We start from the raw sequence: 22,147 nt of genomic DNA, 5'->3' as shown, positions 1-22,147 counted from the left end.
ACTTTCTAGTATATAAAAGTATACTTTTAAGTGTACTTTTAAGTATAACAGTAGCAAACTTTGAGTACACAACTAGTTTACCTCTATGTTTGTAGTTTGTACTGCAATTATACTAAAAGTGAACTTACAGGTATACTGATAGTTAAATACTTTGAAGTGTAGTCTCAGTAAACTACTAGTTTAGTAGTTTTATACTACAAGTATACTCGTGAGTTTTCTTTAAGTGAAATTTACATCATACTTTAAGCATGCTACTATGTCCCTATTTAGGTTTTAATTTGTATATATTTTGTTATATGAACATCTGAACATACAAAACATCCAAAGAAACAACAGGGTATCTGCTTGCAAACAAAAACATTTTATTCTAGCTTCATGCATTTTTTTTAAACACTTTGATGTGGGTTTAATAAAAAATAAAGAAATAACATTTTGAACAAAAAGCTGAAAAAGACTATGAATTAGATTCAGAATGATAATCAAAACGTAGATGGAGTCGATCAACACTCCAAAGCTTGACTGTAATTATTACCTCTTCATCGTTCATAGTTTAAAAGAAGTATACCAATAGCACACTTGAATAAACTTATTTTTCTTGAGTGTAACTATCTTCCTTTGTAGAACACAAGACTCATTATAATGAATGTTTTATTTTTTATTTTTTTATTTTTTTTTATAAATGCTGACAAGGATTTCACAGTAACAGATTTCAGTTGTTTCTGTGAGTTGCAGCAATCCATTTACTTCCATTTTCTGTAGCTTTCAGTAATCTGTAAAAAGATAACTCAGATTGTTTTAGTTTTATCTATTTGCAATCAATTGAACACCAACTCTTTCATATTTAAGAGGTATTTGATTTTATGGCACCCTGAAAGAATTTCCACCTTTTTGAATTTTCTTTAAAGCATACTGTACTTTTTCGAAGCAAGACCATTGGTCCAACTCACAGGAGAGCTGGTACCATCTGGAGACCCTCATGACAAAAAAAATCTTCAAAAGAATTATGATGCACCTCAGCATTGTGAAGATATAAACATTTTTAAGGTGACAGGTGACACCCAGTTTAAAACCAACCTATTTGTCAAAATTAGGCTTTGTATCAAATCTTGTGGAAATCAATGAACAATCAGTTCCAAAAAGAAATACAAAACCTTTGTTAACTGAAAGAAAACAATCTGTTAAAAAAAACAAAACACTGAATCCAAAATTTGGTAATAGAGCAAATTAGAAATTTATAAGGCTGGTCATTTTTGACCGCAGGTGTAACAAGGTGGGGGAAATCCCAAAATAGTATAAAAATGATCAAAAGGTTTAAGTCAGCAGGTTTTTATCTAATGCTAAAACATTAGCATTTCAGGAAAAAGAAAATCCTCATTCCAGGACAAAATGACTAGAATACATGAAGGTTAAACTGAGCGTTTAAAGCAAAGGTTTAAAGTTCAGGGTAGGAAGTTTTCTTTAATTTTGATGATTGTTTTAAATAGAATAATAATAAAAATAGATTTTAGTAAAGCAGATTTATAATGTTGAATTGTTAACATAATATATAAAGACCATGTAAACTTGATAATAATTATCCATTTCTTCAAATGTACTCACGTGATTATTAAAAGCTGTGAGGGTTTTCTAAACCCTTCATTCCTTTTAGACATATCTGATGGATTTAACAAGAATGGAGGTTTCAGACTGACCTCAGAGCACCAACAACATCTGATAGTTATCTGAGCAAAGGTGCTGTTACCCAGCCCAGCTCCATCCTCCCATACATCTGAGACACACAAACAGAAAAAGTGCCGGATCTAACGCAGAGCAATTCACAGAATGCTTTGCATTTCTTCCCAGCAGGAAATACACAAAGGCTTGACCTTTGCTAAATGGTGCTTTGGGAATTACCACAGGGGTGTTCGGTGTGGTGGGGGCTTGTTCCTGCTACACAGAGCAGATGGTGAGGTGCAGTTCAGACTTCTACATAGCTATACCCCATAAAAGGATGATGCCTGATTGCATGAAGTGTGAATGCATGGATTACAATGAGCCATTTCCAGCAAATCTTCAACTGGCCTGATAGAAAAATTTATACAACAGAATGTCTCAATAGTTTATTTCAAAGAGACATTGAAAAAAAAAAATGCATGGGAGAAGTTACTAGAACTAGAGAAATGTCACATAAATGACATTTCTTAGTCATTTATGTGAAATGAACTAGTGTCAAGTTCACACATGGTGTCTACACAATTGTAGTTTTTTTTTTTTGTGTGTGTGTGTGGCATTTTTCACCAGGAACACCACAAGTATAAGAGGGAAACAACACCAAATTAGTCCAGAAATTATCCAAAAAATAAAATAAAATAAAAACGAATTAATGAAAGAAAAGAAGTTGAGATACGCTGTGTGAGAAATGTCTGTAGGTTTAAATGCAAGTTAATGCAATTACGGAGCATTTAAATCAAAGGGCTAAATCAGGGTACAAAATTACCAGTGGTGTTCATCACATCAACTTTGGACATACTCCACTACCATAATGCATGCCATAATTTATTTATTTATTTATTTATTTTTTGGTAACACTTTATTTTGATTGTCCACCTTAGACATTCTACTAACTAGTAAATTTGCAACTACATGTCAGCAGTCATTAGAGTAATAGTAGTCTTTCTGCTTAATATCTGCTAACACTTTATTTTGGTCCAGCAACACACATTCTTCCTATTATAAGTAACTTTGCAAGTACATAACATTTTATTCTACTAACCCTAACCCTAACTAACAGTGGATGACAGATGCTTTGGAGGTGGTTGGGGTGGTACACTATACAGTACTATAGTGCACCCTTGTGGAGAAACCTAAGTGTAAGTGGTCAATTCCCTGTTCATGGCAGACATTTTAAGCTTCAGTTTATGAAAAAGTATTCTACCCTAAACTGTATGGTGCAGTGTAGCACACACACACACACACACACACACACACACACACACACACACACACACACACATATATATATTAGTGCTGTCAGATGATTAATGATTGTGTGTGTATTGTATAACTCACCATTGAATAATCTATACAAAGTTTTCTTAACATGACTTTTTTCCCCAGATGCAACAGAGATCAGTGAAGACCTGCTCCTGAATGCTGAATCTTTTCCAAATCTATGCCCTTTTTATGTAATCATCCTCCTGCGCGTCTGCTTTTCAGTATGTACTATATTATTTATCTGACAAATGTGGGTGTGCACAGTGTGCTGTAGCGCATCTGCAGCACTAGAGAGCGACACAGAATTGCTATGTGAAACGTACAAACGTGTATATATAAAAAAGTGCAGCCTCTGGTTGTAAAAAATGAAGAAATTTAAATTCATAAAGATATGAGATACCTTTTACAGACGAGACTGTGTTGGTTTGTTATTTTAAATGGTGTATGACATCTTTTAAATGTCCACTTACCTATTGATTTTGTCTTGTTTGTCTTGTTGTATTGTGTTAGTTTAGCAAGTTTTCTTAACTTTTCTTAATGTTTCCAAATGGATAATTAATTAAAGTTAAAAATTTGTTTGTGTTGACAGCCCTTACACCCGAATATAAATTATTGAGATGTATAGTAATGAATTTCAGAGATATCCCTCAGAAAATGAAATGGAAAATTCTCTGGGGAAAGAGCTTTCAGCAATTCTGCTTTCTGCAGCTAGCATTTTGAGGGACACACACTGATAGAACAGGTCAAACTGTACTAATAAGAGAGGAGGTAGTTTCATCAATTTTTGCATTTCCAGCACACTAAAGAAGGTCTATATTTGCACAGTAATATGTTTCACATTGCCGGCAACTCCCCTCCAAAACCTTCAGCTTCTCTGGTAGAATGAGCTTATAAGGTTATAAGCTCATTAATATGTACAAATTTATGAATGAACAATTAAAGTCAGTGCATGATAACTTTCGTTAATTCTACAATATGTAAATCCACCTCTACTCTTCAACAGCCATGCAAAAGGATGGAAGTTCAAAGATAAAATTCTAAAGATGGCATAAAGCACAAAGTGAATGTTATACTATTTTGAAGCCGCTGTGAAACTATCTATATTGTATAAAGCACTTTAGAAATAAAGTCGACTGTGTTAAGAGTTTTGCAGAAAGTTTGTTTTAATATCAACAGAGTTTAAAGCATGTAATGTGCTTAGAGTTTTGCAGTAGATGAGACTAAGTGGGCCGCAAGTATCTCTTTTAGTGTCTAAGCAATTAAAAAAAAAACTATAATTGTTGAATACAGTTGTGAGGTCAGGCCACAATCTGAAGTGTTTAAAGCTATTTTATTTGCATTTATGATGATTTGTCAAACATATCTACTAGTTCTAATGTCTCTTTCTTGAAGCACTACATTGCACAGGTTTGTATTTCTATAAAAGTATTGTGAAGCCCTTTGTGCCTTGCACAATATTACAGGTGAAGTTCTTTTTTTTTTATTAAAAAAAAATATATATATATATAAACACACGCAAGCATACACACACACACACACACACACACACACACACACACACACACACACACACACACACACACACACACATATATATATCCCTAAAGCTAATTCTCATGTAACAGTGAACGCTCATTTACTTAATTAAATGCTTACCCATTCAGGCACATCGTCCTATTATGGGAAGACGTGATTATTTTCTGCCATTACAGATGTCTGGAGTCACACTCTTGAAGCTGACTTTGACGAGCGCTGCCTTTATCTATCATAAGGCTTAGGCAGAGCCACTGGAATTTAATTATCAGCATGCTTTCCTTAATAAAATAGCACAAAGATGAGGGGGTCAATAAGCTTTAAGTATTTGTGGCTAATTAATATGCATAACACACTAAGGGTACTTGAAAGAGCCGTATTAAATATCAAAGAAGTCAACACATCCTAAAGAAGCACTTTATACGACCTCAAAACATTACAAGGATTCAGCCATAAATGCATCAGTTGATATTCAAGATGACATAATAGAAGAGAATGTGTAGTTAAATTCATTTAATGATGGGAACTACTTGTCTTTATGAGCCATTGTGATGAAGATGAATATAAAACAAGAAAAAAAAGTATAAAAAACAATACATCAGTCCTAATAGTGTAGAGTGAGACTGGCTCAGTTACGGTTGTTCAAAATTGTTATAAAGCACTTATTAAAGCTTTATTCTACATGACCATATTTTATATTCCTTAATCATACCCCATACTTAAACTTAACAACTACCTTACTAACTATTATAAGCAGCAATTAGTAAATTTATTGAGTCAAAAAGTTAATAGTGAGAATTGGTGCCCAAACTAAAGTGCCCCACATAATATGTGTTCCGCTAATGAAATGTCTTAGAGAAACTTAAAAATCAAAAATTTCCCACATAATTCACATAAAAAAATACAAAATTAAAATGTATGTAATAATACTGATAATAATTCTGACTTTGTCACAGTATTTTGACAAACGCACAAGACAAGAGTTGGCTTTCACACAATCTTTACCTTATCATTTACAATGTATTTATAGTCCTAATGTTTCTTGTCCAGCTTTCATTGTAACTCTTTGTTAATTGTGCTCTTTACTCACACTTTACTTTCATTTGTCACTTAGCAAGTGTTCATTTTAGGCTCCATATGTATTACTGCAGTTATATTCAAGCATTTTACTGTATTGCAGGGAGTAAAAAAACAATGATTGATGGAGCCTCAGTCTACCGTGATTGTAAAAGATTCCCAGCCATTTACAACTGATGCTGGCTGAGAAGATGCAATGTCTGGTAAATGATATGGTGGCCAACATACTGTGCCAGCAGCCTGAAGCTCCGACACACAAACTGCACACCACATGCACTAAAACTTGGTTGTTAAAAAAGGCCCTGGCTTAAAAAAACACCAGTACTGGAGGATATTAGAGTAATGGCATGAACAACTGTGGCTTATTTCAAGTCTAGCACAACAGCAAGAGAAAGACTGTTGGTGTTTCGATATCAGTTGGGCAAGCCAAATCACAAATTGACTCAGGAGGTGGAAATTCACTGGAAAAACAAGTGGGAGCCAGTAGGTGCTCCTTTGGTTACTCTGAAGACAAACTCAAAACTTTGACTTAGGAAAATTACCACACAGTAAATTAATTTTGTGTACTGAGCCAATTCAATGAAACTTCCATTTAAATTGTTAATGGAGAGAGAGAGTGTCAGAGTCAACAGTGATTCCTCTTACATGACTGCTGAGGGATGCAATCACCTCAAAGAGCTCACAGGTTGATAATGAGAAAAGCTTTGCAATTGTGTAACAACCTCTTGAGGCTTCTTTCGGAGAGGATGTCTACATATGAGACACATGACCCTGCTAACACTGCATGATTCCGTCTGTAGGCTTGTGCAGCCAGTCAAATGCACAGTCTGAATATGCTGTAATCATAAGAGCTAAGGCAGTCTGAAACAGCCCATCCAAATCCTCTCAAATCCCCTCATCACAACCAGAGTCAGCAGGAGCCACAGACGGCCATGTAATACACTCGGGTACTGTTTGTGTTAGGGATGTCCTGAGCTGATCTCAAACACTGGTATCAGTGCAGATTAAAAACACTGCTATTGGTGCAGATTATGGCAATTTTTAAACTAATGGTATCGGCTGTATGAAGCCTGTTCCTTCAATTTATCAGCAGTCCCGTAGGTTACATAAGTGGAGAGTGGAATTTTACAGGAATATGTGGCTAAAATGTCTGCGGTGTGAAAATATTTAAAATTGTAATATGAAAGCATCCATCACAACTTGTCCATCAGCAAAAAAAAAAAAACTGTAATGTCCAAATATGGGGCACAAAAATACCCAACTGAGACATCCCAACTTTTGTGGTATTGTGCATGCATGTTTTATTCAATTAGACATGGATCATGCCTGACAATCTAAATTCAATGAAACTTTTGTTTCTTTGAATCTTTCCTTATCTACCCTCAATGTAAATGGTCAGTGGTACAGTATCTACTGTAATGGTCATGTTGTAGAAATCAGAATAATGAAAAAAAGTGTGACTGAAATGTTGATTCTAGTTGAGGTTCAAAGGTACCTCAGTGACCCAAATATTTCACACACAGAAGATCCTCTGTATTTCTGGGTTATTCAAAAGGCTTGGGAATAGATAGATAGATAGATAGATAGATAGTCAATTACCCACATAATAAAATGTCAACTCCCCAGCTTTATTATTAAACTAAAATAGCTCTTGTAATGGATTAAGGGTATAATTATATAAATCACATAAAATAATTATTAATAAATAATCATCACTAAAAGGCCAGATGATTTTATCTTTAAATATGTTTTACTATGTTGTGCACATTAATTTGGAGCAAGAGAAACTGGTGGAGTGACTATTTTTTTTTAGAGATGTGTCACTTTGCTCAAAGCCAAATTTCTAAACCAGAACATAACCTGCCCTGCAGCGGTTTAGCTGTGGAGCGGAAGTTAATATATCAGTGAACATTGCTTCAAGCCAAACCTTTAAGCGGGTGTCTAAAACCTGGAGTTTGCACAAGCTAAACTAAAACTTACCCGGCTAGTCGCTAAACCAGCTTCATGGTATAGGCCCCAGAAGGGGAATTTGGTGTGGTGTTACAAAAACATATTCACATTCCACACAAACCATAATTTGCCAAAATAAAGACAAGACAGTGGGGTAAAATAAGGGTGAAGAATTGGTGTTTTTACATGGAGAAATTTCACAGAATGTTTGGGTTTCAATCGATGATAAGAATTTGCAGAGTTTTTTCTTCACAGGTAAGCTAAACTTCAAGTTTTTGGACTTTTGATTGAAAGTAGCATGCTCAACAGACAGGCCTTCCCTTTTATAGAGCCGTATTAAGATCTGTGTTTGTGATGTTTGAGTTGGGGAGGTATGCCGTGGCAAAAGGGAGCGTTTGCAAAGGTTGTTTCAAAAACCATGCTTTATTTTTGCACTTCCGCTAGGTGACGCTAGAGGCGCAAGAAACAACTACTCCAGCTTTAATTTAAAATAAGGTAATTCATCCAATTTATTAATTATATTCTTACATTGTGTAAGTACTACATCATCCATGACACATGAAAGACATTATTTTTATCGTTTTGGTTTTCAGAGTTCAGAGGGATGTCATATGGGACACAAAGGCAGCTTTTCCACCTTTTGACCACAAACTGTCACTAGTGTGCACTGCATTGAAAAGCTTTGAATTATCAACCAGTTCACCACACAATTAAGGGGACCAGTGAGCATAAGAGACTTCTTTCAAAAACATTAATAACCAGTACTGATTGGTTTTTATACACATAAACTGACAGTCACCACTGATAAGCTACTACTAAATATTGTAGAAAATCAATTTGTAAAGTTGCTTTGCAATGATTTGTATCGTAAAAAGCGATATACAAATAAACTTGAATTGAATTGAATTGAAACTTTATATATATTTAAAATTTTATAGGTAGTGTACGTTCATTTCAGCTTGCCTTCAATGGACATTCGTTACTAAATCCTTGACTTGAAAGAAACACAGGGGCTATGAATACATTCATGAATTACAGAAGGAAAAATGAACATGAGGAGCAGGAAATGGTGAACAAGACTGAGGCAATGAGCAAGAATGAACTTCAAAATAAAAAGAATGACATAATTAAGGACATGAACTAAAAACATCAAACATAAAATCTAAGCACACGTGACAGTCATTGGTTTCAGGGTACAAAAGAGAGAGAAGAAGATGATTTTACACATTGCTGCAGGGCTCTAAAAAATGCTCTCTGATCACTTGTAGAACTTGTAGAAGTGTTTGATCCCCTAAATTATGCGACACTGATGTAACGCTCCATCTATGTAGCTCAACTCTGGCTTCTGCTCTTTGAGAACATGAAACTGCTTGCTGACTTCTCAAGGGTTTTGCATCTGAACTTGCCGTAGAAATACCAGGAGGAACTTTGCCCTGGAACAAATGTGGTGGAATGACAGCATCTCTGATCATCTAACTATTCTCCAAATCTGACAGTCGTGTGAGCTAAGTAATCTATTCAAAGAAAGTAATTATCCATTGCATTAGACAAAAAGGATTTTCTCTTTCTCAATGCATTTTGTCTAAAACTCCAAGACACCACACACCCCTGCTTAGTGATATTATTTGAGAAGGAACCCATTAGAATTTCATTACATACCAGGCTCAGGCCTTGCTCAAGTTCTCTAATGTACATGCTATGCCAGTGGCAGATTTTTACGGGCTTTATAAAACAGTCCTAAATATAGCCTATTTACACAAACTCCACCCACCATTGTCCGGTTTGGTCCGGCAAAGTTTCAAAGAAACCTGTCCTAGTAACAGTATATAGTATTGTTAAGATGAAAGTGCTAGCAGTTTTTAATAAAAATCACTGTTTGGGTGCCCCTGCATGGTGGGATTGAGATCATGATCGCCAGGGTTTGGAGATATTATATAATATATATATATATTATATATTATATATATATGTCACCTCATAATTTATGATATAGTAACATTTAATCACATTCTATCTGATTAGGGCCTACAGAGATTTATGACCATCACCTGGGCCCACAGATTACAAGGTAATGTGTTTACAGGACTAAAAATTTGTGTTTTAACATCATTAATAATAAAATCACTTGACTAATAAATAATATAATAATAATAATAAATAATAACAAAACACTTGGCAACACTAGGCATGTCAGATTTAATTTTAAAATGTATACATTTTCTTTTTCAGTTTTTGAAGGTAAAAAAAAGTGGAATATTTTGCAATGGCCAAGTCTATATCTTGATCTCAACCCATTGGAGCATGCATTTCAATCGCTGAAGACAAAACTAAAAGGCAGAAAGACCCACAAACAAAAAAACAACTGAAGTCTGCTGCATCAAAGGCCTGGCAAAGCATCACAACGCGAGAAAACCCAACTTTGATGATGTCCCATGAGTCCGACTTACAGCAGACATTGCTTGCAAACTGATTCTCAAACAAATCTAAAAATGTACATTTTTATTTATGATTATATTTATTTTTCCAATAAAATTTGAGCCCCTGAAAAGGGGGACTGTGTATAAAAAATGGGTTGTAATTCCTAAGCTTTTATGTCATATTTTTGTTCAACCCTTTGAATCTTAACGCCCTGCACTTCAATTCATCTTGATTGTTTCATTTAATTCTATTCTGGTGTCATACAGAGCCCAAATTATGGAAATTGTGTCAGGTGTCCCAAGATATATGGACCTTACTGTACATGCAGATTATCTTAACATTTTCGAACATTAATACTAAATTATCTTAGACGTTAACGGGCGATATAGAAAACGATTATTTAGAAGGAAATGTTGTTTAGAGCGCCACGCTTCATAAAATGACATCACCATCGTCAAAATGGGGGGACTCGCGCACAAAACCATCCGCCTGCAGCGATTGCTTGAATCGCGCGGTCACAACGCGCTCAATCCCGGAGCATTTGTCATCCGTGAAGAAGAGACAGAACTGTATCAAGTTGACAGGAGGCAGACTCATCGCTTCTTGTACCTACTGAAGCCTTTACTTGCGCTTGATCATGGATGCGTCCCTCTTTCAGTTCTTCATAGAGGAATTCGGCGACACCAACTGTACTCTTATGGATGCGTTCAGGACACTTTATACGAGAATTCGTCTTTTGCGTCGATGGAGTGTCGACGGTGGGGATTACCTTCTGTGTTAGCGCATTTGTTTTTATTCAGCTCTTATATGCACATTAATCACCACCGTTTGTAATTTTTCCTCTAAGGTCTCTATTGTAACGCCACCACGGATGTGAAATAGGACTTGCTCGGCCAAGAAGCAACTCTGGACGGAGTAATTGAGCGAACCCTGTCCCCAGAGTATATTAACGGCGTCAAATACAACACCACTAGTAAGTGCGCTCCGATCTTCTTTCTATTCATTAAAAACGTCCGAGGATAAGGTAAATATGCGACCTTTTGCATTTATGTGCATAACCTATTTATCTGCGGGTCAGTCAGTCAGTCAAAGTTAAAATATATGTGGAAAAATGCGCTCTGCAAACTGAGTCAGTGAGTAGATAGATACAAATATCATATCTGTTTGAACATTTCACAGCTTATGAAATTTAAAGCACATGTATAGCTTTTGGTATTCTTCCTCTCAAAGCTATTTTTACAATGGTTATCAATACATTTGACATTAATAATTTAGCAAATTGTGTTGCTCTGTGCTTCTGCAGACCAATGTTATCTGCCCTGCCACATGTTCTTTGCCTTAATGTGTGAAATGAGCAGGACAGTGAAGTTCTCTTTGCACACACACACACACACACACACACACACACACAACACCACACACACCACACACAACACACACACCACACACACACACACACACACACACACTGTGCATTGCATCCATGCTGACACTCAGTCTCAGTGATACAAGGATAACACTTCTAATAATTTGAAATAATGATTACATTCATTCATTAAATTCTACCGCAATGGTAGACAATACAGTGGTGAAATCTAACATAAGACTGGCCCAATTATTCTTATGTTTTCAAAGAGCATTTATTGCTTTGTAACTTGTACCTTACATACAGCTTCTCTTTTCACTTGATTTTTTGATTAGCTTTTCATAGTTAATGATTTTTACAACATTAATTCAGGATTTTTACATAAACGGACCAGCAGCATGCTATAATGCACGTCCTCATAAATTAGCAATAAATGCCACTGAAATATGCCAAATGTACAGGCAAATATCATCCCTTAATAAAAATAATAAGAATACTTTCTAATATTGTTGCGCATATAGGCCTAACATGATTATATAACTTGTCATGCATTATTATGATAATCATGACCTCATGATGTTCAGATCATTGAAACATTTGGTTCAAAAGACATGGAACAAACACACCACAGTATTGATTCAGTAGATCTATGTATAATGTCTCCCAGCTGCAGTTGGTTTTATCAATTGCATATTAATATGACTTATGATAAAAATCGCTGCCATGCATATAAATGTGGGATTTTCCAAATGTCTCTTTACTGTAACTGCTGGCAGTTATGATCACAATACATGGCTTAGTGGTTTCCTCCTGTGAGCTTTGCCCAGCCTCTAACTTTGTTTAGTGTATTGATGTGACTTTCACATTGTGAGAATAATAAAAGGGCTCCTATAAGGCAAATTTAAAGCCTTTACACTCATGAGCTCTGAATGTGTATTTTAAATAGTAAAAAATATATCTCTGTTTGTCTCATAGTGAAACTGATAGATGCCTGCCATTCTGTGCAGTTGGATAATGTAGGTTATTAATGTGTTTCATTACGACAAAAGAGTCAGCACTGTTTATACTTACCATTGTTAATGTCCCAGATAGTTTGTTTTACATGACAAACCTAAACTTGGAAGGATTCATTTATTAGCCTTGCATATCAAAGTTATGCGTAAATAGACATGGTGTCACTGAACTCTTTCTGCGTGTGCAGAGCTGCTGCCCAAGGCACTTTTTGTCACTTGTGTCTAAACCCTCCTGTGTGTGCGCCATAGATCGCCTCCAGCTGTCTGTGTTCTGCATGTACTCGCCAAATCCATTCTTAAGGCTCAGATACTCCTTCCTTTATACATCCCTCTGCTTCACAGCTCAGGTACAAATTTATTATAAAGGTGCACTCGTAAAGGTCAATTTAAAATTGCGTTTAATATTTTTGATGGAATAATCGTTACTGAAAGATAATATAAATTTTGTAGATAATTCGTAAGTGATAAATGTTAACATGTCACAAATTGTGACTGTAGGTAATCTAAAATGGTGGTTGCTAAATCATCAAATCATTAGTAAATGATTAATGAATTGTTTAGTTATTGAATGTAGTATGAAAACTATTTTTATCAAATTTGTTTGATTATGCCAATATCTAAATGAACACTTTGACCGTGATAAGGAACAAATGATAAACAATATCATCAGTAAATGAAAAGTCGATAATAAATTGATTTGTACTGTATAATACTTGTTTTAAAATTAGCCCAAATAAAATGTCAAAAATGCCAAACAAATAGTAAATCATTCTTCTCATGTTCCTGACCTAGCCCCCACCGTAACAACAAGTAAATGCCACCATGAAATAAAGTAGTGAATTCATGCCTGGAAAATTTCAAATCTCAAATTAAAGCATTTATAATTATTTATTTTTTTTTCATCAAAGTTTCAATTTAAAAATACTTGAAAAAATATTTTAAAAGGAAATATTCTGATGAAAACTTTTTACACGGTTTGAAGGGCGCTTCCATATAATTTTTTAATATGGCTTTACAGTAAAATTTCTTTAGTGCGTGTTGCCCCCAACTAATGTTTTTCATAGTCAAATCTGAATTTTTCGCCTCTTGCCTGCATAGTCGACTGGATATAAGTCGAAATCATATTGTTTGACAGCGGTGTGGGGGGGGCTGGGATATCTACCAAGAGTCAAGTCAGACATTCGACATTCATAATTACGTTAACAACAAGTAAAATGTGTACTAACGGAGCCCGCCAGATACAACGGGTTTAATCAATGTTTTATGTTTTGCTTAAAAGATAGTTAACATTAAACCGTAGTATACATTGAAGCGCTCCTGTCAGCCAAATCGACACAATCCATCTTTTATGAGATAAATACTATATACACAATCTATATCCCCCGCGTGAACATGTTTTTGCCATCATCTTGTACCCTACTGATCGAACCCTCCAGTCTCTTCACTCTGATAGGTCAGTTTGAGTCTGCCCAGATGTTTTTTCCTCCTTCTTGTGTCATTGTTTCTTGCACGTGAAACTAAATCTCTCGGGGTGGTTGGAGTTATCTTCACACACCAGTCAAAATATTTATTTTTGCAGCCTTCCTGTCTTTTCCGCTTTTCTTTACGCATCCTTTTCCCGGCGTCCTTAACTTGTGGCCGATGCTTGTGACATCCCCCCCCCCGTGCGGTCCCTCCCCTGCCCCCCCCCCCCCCCATTTATTTCTTCTTTTCCCTACCTCCGTCCTTTTCATCCTGTCTGTCCTCTCTCTGCTCGTGCACAGTCACTCCGGTTCCTTCCCCCCCCCCCCCCCCCCCGCCCCCCCCCCCCCCCCGCTCCCTCGCCCCCCCCAACCAGCCAAAATTTTCGAATCATAATAATTAAAAGTTTTCATTACAAAATTATCACAAGTCAAGCTGCAATACACAAACAGACGACCACAGGGACCCGCCCCAAAGACCCTTAGACGAGGAAAGGCCAGTGCCTTTACTACATATACGGCATCCATTCAGAATTGAGTACCAAATCTCTGACCACTGCATATAATAGCATTTCATTGTATGAAACACTCTCACTTTTAAGGGCCAAATACACGCCTCGAAAATAATAATTTAAAACGGATATGGCCGACGCAAGTCACCATTCCTACTCTGCAATCACTGATTTTAAAAATCTGCTCGATGTTTTCTCCATGCATTAGAGTCCTACTTTTTAAACTTACTGTTTGAATTTGTTTACTGGAAACTTGAGACATTATCAAGGATGTTTACAGCCTATAAAATTATGTGGAGGTCGCCCATAACAAAAGCCCTGCTTTTCATAAATTACGATATTATTTGTCATTAGAATGAAGTACTGAATTTCAATTAATAATCAAATACTGAATATATTCTACGACTCTGCGTCCCCTCCCTGACATGCTCTCAGACGCCCCCAAACTCACTACACTTGCATTCCCCATTCACTGTCGATTGGTCAGATGAGGAGGTGATCCCGTGTGGGATAGCTGACATTTATCTAGAGGGTCACTTTTTTAATTATATATGGGATCAGCCCGATCACGCCATGACCCTGCTGCTTTTACTCTGTATGAGTACCGGGCAACAGGTCCAGACGTGCCTTGTGTGTACATACCAATGAACCTCTCACGGGCAGGTAACTCTAAAAGCTTCTCCGAAACTATAGAAGTGCCATGACTCCGACCCCAGTTCATAGTCAATTGGCTTATTGCTCGAGGGAGAAAAACCAGTATAGTTCTGTATGGTGAATCAGACATTTAAGACAACCCCAGAGAGCCCAAAATGTCTCGATTCACTAAGCACCCCGTGAATATTCCTCGATATTGACTGTAAGATGGTAGTCGAATTAGGCCTCCTCCTACTCGAAGTCATCACAATCTTCGACTAATTGGGGTTCACTCCCTACACAGTTTTATTGATATGAGTCTGAATGCAAATTTTTTTTTAATACCAGTGGTTTCCTTAAATACGAAGTATAACTATGAATTAGCCCCAAACTAAAAGGATATGAACAATATATGAAGCTTCAAGAGCAGAATAATTCCTCTTTTAAAAGTTCCTTTTACGGTAGCGCCTATCACGGTTCTCTGGGAGGAACGATGGCACTGTCACGGAGATACGTTGTACCTATTTCATACTGAATCTCAGGCGCGAAAATCCAACAAGAACAATTAGGAAAAACACAAATACAATGAGTAGACCGACAACCACAAACTGACTGGGGCTTTTATAACACAGGCAAATCACGGGAACACCACGGTGCCACAGGGAATGAGTCAATTAACTGGGACCCGGAAACATGGAGAGGCAAAAAACACGAGACTAAACCAGTCCAGGGGTGTGACAAAGTGCACCTTTAAAACTTGTGTACTCACTAAGGCCCATCAAACACGGAGATCCGTTCCGCTGTATATGCGATAAAGTTTTTAATCGCACAGGGCGTGGGAAATCGAGACTCTTTCCACGTAAAACGACACCCATAAGGGAAGTACATCACAACATCCAATCTAGCTATTATAGACCCGCACACAAACAACAAAAACATTAACACAATTAAACGATTGTCTTTTTATTAACTACATTAACACAGATTAATAAATGTATTGCCCTCCTTATGGGTTCCATTAGGTTTACGCTGCATAGCTCCAGTCTTCTTTTCTTCCTGTTTTTTAAGTGCATCTCTGTCCGAGATTTACATCGCGCCACACTGCCATTCTGGGCATTATATACGAACAACACACCGTTCTTGTGGAGTTACATCGGCCACAGGGGGGGAGCGCGAGCTGACACCACCGTGGGGCTGGGAGAATAAACCACAACCTAGCACCAGGTCCCAGGGCGGTGGACAAGTTCCCCGTTAAAACCTGTGGATCCCAAGGTGCCGTGTTTCCATCCACACGGAATGCTTTCGCTGTATATGCATAATTTTTAATCGCACAGGCGTGTCGTCCACACAGATCCGGCACTACTCTTGGGGAGAGTGAACCGATATTTTTTGAAACCGGTTGCCACAAAACATAACATTTGAAAAACGCCGCGTTTGCATTTTCAGTCTGTGGACTGCGAAACTGTACTTTTCTAGGTTTTGTATAAGAAGTTAACTCATCCCAAAGCGGCAAAACATTTAACCACTGACGATTAGACTACTTTTCTTGTTGGGATATCGCAAATTTACTTAACCAGCAACAAAAAACATAACAAACAATTCAAGATTTCTTTTTATTAACTAACATTAACATGATAAAAATGTATTGTTCCATGTCGTTTTGTAATACCACCCGTAAGTTGTACGTGCATAGTCCACTGCAGACGGAGTATGTGTGAAACAGGCGTAAGGTTGTTTGCAACTTGTGCAATGCGGAATTAGTTAGTACCACAATGCAAAAATCCTTTAGCTAATGCGGAAGATGCCAGGCCAAGCACTGATGTAGCGCAGGGGAAGAGTCGTCGTCAAACTACTATGTTTGAGTGCAGCACAGCTCTATCAGTACTAACAAGTACATCTTATTGAACATAATTTGAATGCCTTCGGCAGAATTCAAATGAGCCATTTTAATCTAGATTAATCTAGATTAATTCCAAAATTACAGTGAGATTAATCTAGATTAAAAAAATTAATCTATGCCCACCACTAATATATATATATATAATATATATATATTGTTTAGTTAGTGACACTTAGCCTGCATTTTAAAATCTTTATTTGAATATGGCAACATAATATAGCACTCTACAATATTTCTATAAATGAATCTCTGACAGAGACTCCTCTTATCAGACGCAGCTTTGTGAAAAGTTACAGCTAAAATCTTTTACTGCTATTTATGAGAACTCTTAGTGGTAAGATAAAATGTTTTATGAATACAGGGCCCAGGAGTGCATCCGACTTAATGATCAGTAATTATTTCATTTACGATTGGTGATTTTGATAAAATAATATAGTAGCACAAACTTAATTAAATATTAATCTTCAATTTTCCTTTCATTATCTAAGTTGACAACAGTCATTTTTCAAGGCTTCAGTTTTCAGCTTTCATTTCAAGGCACTTGAGCAGCCTTTCAGAATGAACAAACAGAAGAACTGTTTTGTGATACCTGCATTTGAGGAAAGACTGCCCAATTTTTTTAAAATGATGTTCTTGGGTCGGCCCTCTGTTATATCTCTACGTGTGTTGTTGGTATCAATCCCTCCTTTTTAATGAGATTAAATGTCCCCATGCAAAGCTAGAAGCTCAAACCTTTTCGTCTATGTCAAAGTCAGTCAGCTGATAAAAACTAATGAAAATATTTCACTAAGACTCTATTCATGAAGCTGAGGCCCTTCTGGTTAAGATGTTTCTCTAGCGAAGTCGCTGGTTTCTTCTCAACATAATTACAACATCCCCCTGCGTGCTTACATCGCACCGCAATGGAATATGGTTTGTCTAGATATCAGCCAATATAGCGCACTCATTCCCCACCTCCTTAGGGTAACATTCTCCGGTAGCAGCGCAACAAATAAATTTGAAAGTTTTGAGTTATATCATGGTCGCTTTGATATGTCTCACTGTCATGTTCCAAAGCCTGGTATGTTTCTATTTTTTATATCTGAGGGGAGGGGTGCTCACGAAAAGGACACAGGAAATTTGAGACACTGTGTTTACAGTTCTTTTCCATATACCGGGTGAGTCGCTGCACTGCAAATGCGCGCTCTCCTGACTTTGCAAACTGGCAGATTGTGTTGAACTGCATCACACACAGAAGTGCCAAGATCCCTTAGTGTCAGTGAGCATTCTCAACCTGGTGGTGAGGCGATCAGGACAAAGGAGAGTTCTCATGAGTACCCTTCCGTACTTTGGCTTCGTTTTGCCGCCTATGCGTACTCCACCGTGTGTCAGTCACACATTCTTCATCCTTTCATCTCTGCAGGCAGCAACTGGTTGAAAAACCTGGCTCATAGGTCTAATGCCTTACACACTTGCCTTTCGTAGCAACGGTTTCGCAAAACTGAAAAAACTTACCCTATACGTACGAAATCGAGGCACTGCAGTTCCAGTTTGGAAAATGAACAATAGAGGCAATAAAACTCAGAGACAACTTTTATTTACTTCCTTTTTTCGACCACCCAAAGTATAGCTTTTGCCAGGGTCCCCACCCCCACCCCCAGTTTTTTTGGGAAATACTAACAAGCCGATTTTTGACCCCATTTTTTTTTAACCGTTTTTGGGAAGATAAAGCAAATAAGTGTTAAAATTTTTTATTTATTGTTCAAAACAATTTTCACCATTGCTGGTGACCAAATTTGAGTGGCTCTGAAATTACCCCTTATGAAGGTAAGCAAATCACATAGTCCAAAGCTTCATATTGGCATGGGTTTTTCCCAATTTTCAGTTACGGTTAGCCTCGGTGAAAGCTTTCCCCAACCCGCATTGTACTGCTGGGATGTTGGGTTGTTTGAGAGATAGAAAGCACTTCCCCGGGTACGCATTCCCTCTAAAACAATCGCGAATTGTCCAACTCAGTTTTCTGATCCAACCAACACAGACTCGCAGGACCTGCATATCTAATGAAGTTAAATGGCACTGTTGCATCAGCGTATTGTGTTTTATATAGATGTTTTAGCCTTGTGTTAACACACTGGGGCAGGTTTAAGGTTTGGTTTGGTGTAGGTCAGCACTTCTAAACATTGAATATAGCAATTAACTTTTAGCGACACTCCTTGTATTTGAATTTGAAACCACCGCGAAACCAGTACTACCCGAAGTCAATGTAATAAAAACACAGCAGAATCACTGCCTTATATCAGCGTAACAAAATAACTGAACAGGGTCCCTATTGCATCTGTTTTTTGAGCATCCACTCTCTTAGATCGTTTCCTTTGAAACTTACGGCTTCAAACATGCAGTAAGTAGGCAATATGGTTTTGTGCCCACACCTGAAACTTGGTCCTCTTGCTGAATACTGAACACTACTTGGCTGCTTGTGTAGAGATGAACTGAGCTTGGTATAAGAATTGATGTACTTCACTTCTGCTGTGAGTAGCCTTGGTTGTGATTTAAAAGTTAAATTGTGATCGACTATTATATGGGTTTTCCTCTGAAAATCTAATCATGATTAGTCGGGCCATGTTTACTTTTTTTCACAGTTTAGATGAATGTTATGCGAATTATGAGAGGTGACATACAGCACAATATGGACCCCATTGATATGTAGTCAGAGATTGCTGTGCCTCTGCGTTTAAACCATCCAATGCACACACACCAGGCCTATTGAACACACACAGTAGACACCGTTGAACGACACCCCGGAGCCGTGGGCAACCATGTACCGTTGCGGCCCGCGATCAGTTGGGGGTTCGTGCCTTGTCAATGGCACCTCAGTCTGGTATTTGCCGGCCCGAGACTCGACCCACAACCTTAGGGTTAAAGGAGTCATACTCCTCTAACCTCTAAACCCTAGGCCATGACATTCCTCGACTTTTTTTTGAATTTTTTAACTTTCATATACACACAAGATCCGACGAACTTGCTGATTTGCCTTGTCAAATTTTGTCACAGCAAACAAGCGCAAACAGCCTTATGACTGTCATTTATTTGGCAAAAAATCCCCTCACATTAGAGATCGCTAAACTGTCAGCTGCCAGGTTTGCCCTTTCTTGTCCATCCGCATGCGCATGATTGCCAGATTGAGAGGATTAAGTAAACAACTAAAGCAGAAAATGTAATAATTTAAAAGAAAAAGCTCGAAAACGCAAGGACTTTCACACTTTTGACATCTGGCAACACGCCAGCCAGTAAAAGCTTGTGTGGGCTTGTTACTGAAAGTAGGAATACGCAAATTCCAAATTAAAATACAACCTTTTTCAGGATGAATAACCATCAGGCACATACTCGCCAGCTGATTGTTCTTAAAAAATACCGAGAAGAAGCAGAAATTGTGATCCTTGAATGCAATATGACTTACTGTGCATTCCTCCTTGAACTGAACCAACACTGCTTTGATATATATATATATATATATATATATATGACTTGCTATTATCTTTACATTTTCTTTATCAGCAGAATTTAAAGTATTTTATACATAGTTGGAGTTTTCCATAATTGATTCTGCTATTTTCCAGTTTACTCATGGTGTTAGCTGCCACAGTCCGGTATGCTATTGCTTGACGCTATAGAGAATTAAGGTGACCGAGATTTGACTTCGAGCAAATCTAGTGTAACACAGCTCAAAGCTGTTTATAAGCATGACAGGGATGGTCCCCACGTACACATTAGGGCATAATGATTTCTGTTTGACTTCCGCTCCATTACCTAATGACTTCTGGCTACAGCTATAATTGCACGTTTTCTTGACTTTGACCGCGTCAGTACTGAACTGTCAATAACTGCATTTTAAATCGCTGCACTAAGCTTTGTATTAAATCTGTAAAATGACCAACCTCTGCTGAAACTACGATGCATTGTCCAATGGACGTACACTTGGCCTCTCTACAGTGCATTCTCACCAGTGTTGAGCAGATCTGCGTTATACCACTCAGCCCCTAGTCAACAAATTCTAATTTGTTCATCCAAGACATCTACACCTCCACCTTTTTTTTACACAGTTTGTAATGTGGATCAGGCAACAGTTTTCCGTCTGAGGTGGCTTAGAGCTCTCGGTCTTTGACAGAATTACTGGGCAGTCCCTGATAGAGATGGTTGTGAGAAGAAAGATGTAAAATAGATTGAGCTGATAACGACGGCTATCTTTATACAATGCATTTCCCCCCTCATCTCCTGTTAGATTTTCCCTTCCATTAAGGTTCATTTCTGCAACAGGCAATCAGCCCAACCTTTTAAGGCTCTTCTCAATTATTAATCTTTCGAAACCATCGTGCTGAAAAGAACATTGACAACTAAGCCACTTAGATAACTCGTTTAAAATGAAGCCAAAATAATTTCGAAACACTTTGATATTAATATTCAGTATCATCCCTAGGTTAATGTTGACTTTGTAGTTATTCTGCTATGAAACCTGTATGGAGGGGAACTGCATTTAATACATTTACATGCCATTCATAACGTATTATGGATCACAGTTCAGCCCCCCCCCCACTCCCCCCACCCCAAAAAAAAAAATACGAATTACGAATTGTCATTTTAAATCTTTACCAATTCTTTGCCACTATCCTTTCAGGCACCACTGGATTTATCTGTTTTGTCAGCAAGAAAGTTAATTTCTTAATTATTCTTAATTCGTCTGCTTTCTCTGCGTCTTCTAACATTATTAAGTATTTTATTGATGAAAATTATTAGTTGGTTGTTGTTATAAGTTATATATATATTAATAATAAAGGTTATTTAATACATTTTACCATTTCAGATTTCAGTTTATTTAATATTTTAGGTCCTTTTTTACAGTGCAAACCCATTGTCAAACTATTCTGTTAATTTGTTTTGAACAAAGAAACGTGTAATCTCCAAAATGAAATAACTTAACAACTTGCTTGCTATTAACATAGAAGTGTTTTAGCTCTACCCATACACATGAATTCCTTGCGTTTTGGGCAGGGGTGATCGACTATAACAAAAAAAAAAAAAAACAAAATAAGAAATAAGATACACTTGATTTTCTTTGTTTATCGCTGTCAACTGGCTGATGTTAGATTAACTTTTACTGACTACCTATGCAAGACTCAAAGGTTATTCCTTGAGTAAAGGTGGTCCTGAAAAACTGCCTTTAAACAGTAAGATAGTGACGGTGCTGGTGTAAGTGGGATCATCGTGATAAAATGTTACTCACAAAACTTAACACGGGTCTGCTATAATTATTATGTAAGTGGTTAATATAAATAGTT

General features: G+C 37.2%; 1 protein-coding gene across 1 annotated transcript in view; it reads left to right on the top strand.

Moving 5' to 3' along the window:
• The first annotated feature begins 10,545 nt into the window (after positions 1 to 10,545).
• The window catches only part of LOC109107639 (corticotropin-releasing factor receptor 2), a 104,484-nt gene continuing 92,882 nt past the window's right edge, over positions 10,546 to 22,147 (top strand). The window contains 4 exon segments of the mRNA XM_042719331.1: positions 10,546 to 10,709; positions 10,799 to 10,824; positions 10,827 to 10,865; positions 10,867 to 10,924. Of these exon segments, the coding sequence (XP_042575265.1) occupies positions 10,589 to 10,709; positions 10,799 to 10,824; positions 10,827 to 10,865; positions 10,867 to 10,924 (244 nt within the window). The 5' untranslated portion in view covers positions 10,546 to 10,588.

The sequence above is a fragment of the Cyprinus carpio genome, chromosome B2, assembly GCF_018340385.1.
Source record: "Cyprinus carpio isolate SPL01 chromosome B2, ASM1834038v1, whole genome shotgun sequence".
Taxonomy (NCBI): Eukaryota; Metazoa; Chordata; class Actinopteri; order Cypriniformes; family Cyprinidae; genus Cyprinus; species Cyprinus carpio.
The sequence above is the reverse complement of the archived record's forward strand: the minus strand, read 5'-3'. Positions and strand labels throughout refer to the sequence as shown.